This window comes from Phyllopteryx taeniolatus, chromosome 17, assembly GCF_024500385.1.
Source record: "Phyllopteryx taeniolatus isolate TA_2022b chromosome 17, UOR_Ptae_1.2, whole genome shotgun sequence".
In the NCBI taxonomy this organism is placed as follows: domain Eukaryota; kingdom Metazoa; phylum Chordata; class Actinopteri; order Syngnathiformes; family Syngnathidae; genus Phyllopteryx; species Phyllopteryx taeniolatus.
The window spans coordinates 20,380,569-20,387,562 of record NC_084518.1 but is presented as its reverse complement, the minus strand read 5'-3'; the positions used below and the strand labels follow the sequence as shown (position 1 = coordinate 20,387,562).

At 33.5% G+C, this 6,994-nt stretch overlaps 1 protein-coding gene across 2 annotated transcripts; it reads right to left on the bottom strand.

The window, feature by feature from the left end:
• Positions 1–61: 61 nt before the first annotated feature.
• Positions 62–5,863, bottom strand: LOC133467000 (DNA-directed RNA polymerase III subunit RPC1-like). Of its 2 annotated transcripts, none has more exons than XM_061751344.1 (4): positions 5,478–5,863; positions 3,175–3,217; positions 2,536–2,606; positions 62–2,360 (listed from the first exon to the last, which is right to left on the bottom strand). In XM_061751344.1, exons 1-4 carry the CDS (start codon positions 5,587–5,589, stop codon positions 1,771–1,773), a joined length of 816 nt encoding a protein of 271 aa, XP_061607328.1. In that variant the 5' UTR covers positions 5,590–5,863; the 3' UTR covers positions 62–1,770. The 2 variants fall into 2 exon arrangements, with proteins under 2 accessions (XP_061607328.1, XP_061607330.1); XM_061751346.1 differs by lacking the exon at positions 5,478–5,863 and adding an exon at positions 3,841–3,885.
• Positions 5,864–6,994: the final 1,131 nt, after the last annotated feature.

Sequence of the window (6,994 nt, the reverse complement as noted above, 5' to 3'; positions counted from 1 at the left end):
GGCTAATCTGTGACCTTGGGTATCGTATTTCGTGCCATATCATGTGTAAATGTGTGTTGCTGTGACAAATAAATTCCTTGAATCCTTGAAAGTAAAGTGGTGCCTTGACTGGTGAGTTCAATTCGTTCCGCACTCATAACTCAAAACACTCGTTTTTCAAATAATCTTTCCACATTGAAATGAATCCAAATGCCATTAACGCGTTCCAGTGCACCCCAAAGCACCAACAAAAAGTTTGTGATATGTTTTTTAATAAGAAAAATAGCTCTGTGTGGGAGTGTAATAAAAACATACAGTAATAACATATTTTAAGTTAAACAGCTTGTGCATCATGATAACTCAATGGGCATTGTGCTGCTCATTCTGATGTGCATGACTTGGCCATCAGGAGGCAATATAATACATACAGAAATACTACATGAAGATTGGATGATAACACAGAAGACTGTTGCAACTAAATTGCGATAATATAATTTGTTTTTTTAAATATATTTCGCACAGAATAAATAATATCGACAATAATACAAAAATATAGACAAATTCCTTGTGCGTCTTGCACCAAACTTGCCCAAAGCTGATTCTGATTCTGGTATGTCTGTGAGTATTATTGAATGCTCTGCCTGTATGGGTTGCTACCGCTTGTGCTAAAATTAGAAGGTGTTAAAAGGTTTATAATTATCGCAACATTGATGCCAGTTTCGTTAGCTCGTCTAAGATGTTTTGCAGTGTGTGTTATCATTAAGCTAGCGGACTTCTGTTAAGTTGGTGTGGTTTGGTTGTATGCACAACTCAGCTCAACTCAACTTCATAAAGCATTTTTAAACAAATTCGAATTCTCTTTGTTGAGTTGATATTTCTTAATAATCGTTCGTTATCTGCCAAACGTTTGCTTGTTGTAAAGTTCGCCGCCACCATAGCGCTTGTAACTCGAGTTTTTGCTCACAACTCAAGACAAATAAATTGTCCAAGCGATGGCTCATATCTAGAAAAACTCAAAAGTCGAGTGGGTCACTTGTAAATGGAGGTACCACTGTAAAAATTATGCCCACCCCTCCTCTGGGATATATGCTAGACCCAAATTTCTCTTGCATGTCTTGCATTTTTCTCTCTAAATGTCATTTACAGCTTCAGTTCAGCCATGTTTAATAATACTGCAAAGCCGCCACTCGCATCCATTAAAGCTCTTAAGCCCGAGTGAAGGAGTGACTGTTATTATGATTTGGCGGTTAGCGCAAGAGATATGTTTTCCTTTTTTCAGCTGTGCAGTTCGCGACTGTGAAGACAGCTCAGAGCCCCCGTTGTCACAACAGGGGAGCTGCTCACAACTTGTGTCTTGTATTATTTATCATCATTTAATATTTAATATTTAATATACAAGCTCATACAACTTGCATAAAACAAAATGTTGCGCTACATTAGACATCTTATTGAAAAATATAGGGGAACCGCCAAGGTCGAACACAAACCATCGGGTACCATTAAAAGTCAAGCGTAAAAAGAAATGAATGACTAACGTAGCGCTAACAGCTAACGTTAGTGGTCGACCACACGAATTGGACTCTTCACAACGCTGTCGACCTTGCATCATCTCACAGCTGAACAAATAAATGTCTCAACTCCTTTAAACGCCAACTTTAAAGAAAAACCAGGTAGCTGTAAAAAGAACAGGGCTTGACCTCTATTGAGGTTTCTTCTATGTAGATTAGCCTGGCATTCGCCCTTGACCAAGACCCAACGGACTGAACAGTTTATTATGTCCAGAATAGAGACTCAAACAACGTCGTCATAGTCCTGCTCATCCTGGTGTTTGTCGTCGATGTCGTCATAATCCTCAGCGGTGTCTTCCGACAGGTCAAGTATTTTCTCATACGATAGAACCAGGGGTAACACTTCTTCCTCTCGGTCCTCTACCTCCACGTAGTCTGGCTGCTCATCCGGGATCTGCTCATAGTCATTAAAGTCGGTCAGGTTCTGATCTTGATTGTGGAAATTGGTCATGGTCCAATCTTGGTTGGAAAGGTGGGTAGGGTACTGATCTTGGTTATGGAGGGTGCCCAGATTCTGCTCTTGGTTAGTGAGATTGCTCAGGTAGTGATGTTGGATACGCAAGTGGGTCAAGGGCTGGTCTCGGTTATGGAGGTTCAAATTTTGGTTGTGGTGGTTGGTCAGGTTCTGATCTGGATTATGGAAGTTGGTCAGGGTCTGATCTTGGTTGTGGAGGTTGGTGGAGTTCGGATTTTGGTCCAGGATCTGCGTATGTTCAGGAAGGGCGGCCACGTTCTGCCCATTGTTATGTAGCTCGTGGGACATTGTTTTTCCGTGGTCGGAAACCTCGCCAATGTTCTCATAGCTCTGGGCCTCTATTAAAAAAAACAATAATATGCTAAATTTTAAAAAGAAATATGCATGATAATAATGTATTTTACTGATTACATATATTTGTTTTTACTTAAAAAAATTGGCATTTTGATTGGTTTGGGGTGGTTTTTGCATCTGAGAACGAAAGGAAGATTGATTTAAAGTAATGTATTTTACCTGCTAACAGGAACTGGGTGCGAGGAGGCAAGGGCGGCGTAGTCTGCTTCCACTCTTGGTATTTGTTTTCACTGACAGATGAGATGGAAAAAATGTTGAAGTAAATATTTTGTCGTCAAGAAAATGTCATTCAAAGGAATATATTTGCCAGTTTGGGGGAAAATATTTGTATACAATGTCAGTTTTCCCCTTAAAGAAGTGACTGCTAGGTGCCAAGTAGCAAGATTAGCATACATACATACCCACCTAGACATGCTATCCAAACAAATATCTATAAAAATGATGACCTGTTTCCTGAAAATATTTATAATTACGATAATTGTAATATTTTTTGATATTTTGGAGTAATATACTACTTAAATACAATATCAGTTTTCCCCTTAAATAAGCGACAGCTAGCTGCCATGTAGCAAGATTAGCATTTAAAACTTAGCGAGCACTGCTTTCTACACAAACCACTTCGAATTTTGACAATTTTCTCAAAAATATTTGACTAACATGCCATGAAAAGTTTGCTATTTTGTGAAAATATACCTATAATAATACAATAATAACATTCATTTTTTTAATATAACAATTTAGGACAAACAAAGGTTTTCTTTCGGTTCAACCAAAAAATGTTAAATGTATTTGTATTACTTGTCTTTGGAGTCTTTGTGACGCAGTGAGATTCTGTGTTTGCCTGTGAAAACAAACAAAGATAAACAAACAAACAAGCACAAAACAAGAAGTCACCAAAGGAAGAATTAAAACTAAATGAGCATTTGAATAACTTTATTATTCTCTTTCTCTGCTCCGGGTGACCTAGCACAGACTCCGCTGTGACAAAAATAGTGTGGCTCAGTTTGCCCAAAGCGATCATTAAAGTTTCATCTGAGCGAATCAAATACAGACGCTAATAATAGAAACACATACAATTATCATCTTTTTTGATGTATGGGAGTGAACACTGCATTGTAAAATAATGATAATAATGTAATAGTGTAGAGTCAAAGTGAAAAAGACACCCTTTTGTGTTTCCTTCCTGTTCTGGCCTGTGGTTGCATGAAACAGTCAGTTATTCCTATTGAAAAAGACAATACTATTGATTCAATTCTATTAGATACTACTATGATTCCAATACAATTACTATCATTTCATTACTCCTTATTTTTATATTTAGCTAGCCGTGTTATCCGAATCTTAAATCAAAAAACAAACAAAGACCCAGATGCTCGTTTTACTTAGCACTTCCCTAATATTAGACTTTTTCCATAAGGCCATTATAATCGATATACATGTGCGTATAAATGAAATGATCCTTACAGTGTTGCTTTTGGAGCATGATTGCTCGTCTGCTGGATCCAAACCTTTGTAGGCGGAACAGAGGTTAAGATTTCTGTTCAGACCATGTTTACATTTTACTTGTTTGCGACAGTACTTCAGATCTTGACTTTTGCCAAAAAATGCATTTTTTTTCGGTCAATTTTGATGACGTTATGACATTTTTTGACAATGTTATGCATATAGTAAATATCAGTCAAAATGTAATGTAATTTGGGAACATGTTGAACAAGGTATATGGTAAATATAATTATACAACAGTCATAATTGTATACAGTACAACTATATACTCATAGTTTCGTTAGTGTGCCAGTTCTCTTTGTCCTTGTTTTATTGACATTTGGCACCAAATGATTCTGCCAAGAAATTTTGTCGCCCTACGTCGCCACTCCCGCCGGTTAGTTACAATTTTATTTCAGTTGTGACGTACTATAATGCATCGTGAATGATTTAGGTTGTGGACGGGGTTAAGTACATTAACTCTGGAAGATATATCGGACGTAAAAACATTTCGGACAGTAAGCGAGAGTAGTACAGTTCCCCGCCATTTTCTTTCTTACAAAAACATCACGCGGATATTGAAACTAAATTAGACCCTGAGTTGAGAAATAAAATAAAGATTTTTGGGGGAAGAAAAGCTAGCAGAAAAGTGCCGTGTCATGATGTCTGAAAATGGGCATGAAAGTTTAGCTTGGAACGCGAAACGGTGTTTGGATGTTGCACCAGAATTCCTGGGAAAAAACTCAACTGAGGTCTGTGGTTTCTTCACGCTAAGCGGCTCATGTTTTCGGTGGGGTTCACCGCAGTATGTATTACATACGGCAGCCACCATCAGCACATTTCAATAAAAAAAACTCATCTTTATTCAGACTGTATTTCTCGCTCGGATTCTGAAATTTACATTTTGAATGGTTTTTTTTTTTTTTTTGTGTCCAACTTGAATTCCTACTTTTTTTTGTGGTGAATCAAATTACAGTGAACCACTCGCTATATCGCAGATTTTTAAGCAACCGGTTTTAATGGGTTTTTGCAATTAGTAATTGCAATTTTGATAATTAAATGAAATCATTTATTAACACTTAAAAATATATTTACTTGAAAAGAATATTGATTGAGATTGTTAACAATAATATAACAAATAAATTGAGTTATGCATTACATTTACAAAATAAATGGAAACATATTTTAAAATACTGAACATTGTAAATAATAATCCAAATAAAACTGTATTATGTTAAAACAAATTAAATTAAATTATTTTAATTGTAAGTTACGTTTTAAGTTTTATTTTAATGTAAATTATTTATGATATTTTATTGTAGATTTTAAATAATAATTAAATGAACAACACATTAATAAAAAAAATAATTAAATGATTAATTATTTAAAAATAGGAAAGATAGTAAATCATTAACAATGAAAACATATTAAAGCAAAGAAATATAATATATAACAGAACATTAAAAAATGATCTCTAAAACTAAATGACATTAAAATACATAATTGTTATTTGCTAGAATAAAAGAAAAGAAAAAAACTGAAACGTCACCTGCACTGTGCCTTTAATAAAATTTCGATAAGAAGTTGAATGTTGTCAAAAGTGTGTTTAACGGACCAACCTTTCTGCAGGATGCACATGTTGATCAAGGCGAAAATGATGCCAATGACCAAACACACAAAAATGATCCCGACCATCAGCCACAACCAGAAGTACTGCCGCAGAATATCCATTGGAAATCAAATGGTTTAAGAATAAGAAGAGTGACGCATGGGAGCTGCTGTTTTGAATAATAAGAAACAAGAAACAGTTCACTGGAAAGAAGAGCATCGGCCAGTTCCGCTTTTTAAAACTTTGACTCATGCGGTTCAGCAGAAAAAGCAAATGTGGCATCTCTTGGGACTTGTGACTAAGCGAAGTTCCTCCACAAAAAAACACCAGTTTCAAGCTTTTAATGTCTAGAAATATGAGGAAAAGAGGAAGAAGAAGAAGATGGACATATCTACGCGAACACACCCGTGACCCTAGTGGATGGACAAGAGTATATATTTATCTTCATCTCCAATTTGCAGCTTCCCGTCAGCTTCCCATTGACAATGACACATCATGTGGTATATTCTTAGTAGTGGATGCGAAAAACATTCCTTGTATCTGAAGTATTTGGTATATGAGTGAAACTGAAAACGATTACTTTTTTTTGGTAACTGATTTAATAACTACATTTTTAAATATGATTTCAAAATACTGACAATTGTCAATAAAATACACTGGAAAACACATTAAATTTAAAAAGATTAAATCAAAAACTAATAAAATAATTACGGAAATGTTCAAAATATATTTTACCCATTTATTTAAAACATTAAATAAATTACTAATGAAATGATAATTATATTTTGAAAATAAATTTACATTATTTTTAAAAGACTGGCGATTGTAAATAATATTTAAATTAAAACAAATTTAATAATAAAAAGCATTAAAATAAAAACTAATGTGATTAATAATTATATATATCTTTTTAAATTACATGTTTTTTAAAAATTATTTCAGTTTAACTTTTCCCAGATATAAAAGTATTAATAACATAAATAAAAAAATACATTTTGAAATATTTTAAAATATCAAAATATTGACATTATTTTTAAAATACTGAAGATTGTAAATAAAAAATGTTTAGTCTAGTTTAGCTGGTTGTATAGTATTCCACAAATCAGTATTCAGTACAAAATATTACATAAATCAATCAATCAAATTCAATTGAAAAACACATCAAATCCAAAAATGGAATTAAAAACTATAGCACAATTGTTTTAATTTTATTTTTTTTTTAATATAGTATTTACATTAAAGACACAGTTAATTAAAAATAATGAAATGATTCATTGTATTAAAAAAATAAGCAGCTTATTAAAAAAATAAGTTTACATTTTTTTAAATACTGCAGATGGTAAATAACTAAATAAAAAAATACATCAAATAATAAAACGTTGTATTAGAACTAATTTGATGAATATTTTTAAATACATTACTAATGATTATTTCTTGAATTATTACAGATGAATTCATAAATTGATAGTTCTGCTTTACAACGCTCTCATTGGAACATTATTTTGAAAGGAAAAGAAGGAACTCTCT

Coding starts and splice junctions, on each gene's coding strand:
- LOC133467000 (XM_061751344.1), bottom strand. CDS start 5,589: ATGGATATTCTGCGGCAGTACTTCTGGTTGTGGCTGATGGTCGGGATC. Junction 2,607..3,174: donor CACAAAGACTCCAAAGACAA/GTAATACAAATA, acceptor CTCATCTGTCAG/TGAAAACAAATACCAAGAGT. Junction 2,361..2,535: donor CACCCAGTTCCTGTTAGCAG/GTAAAATACATT, acceptor TTTTTTTAATAG/AGGCCCAGAGCTATGAGAAC.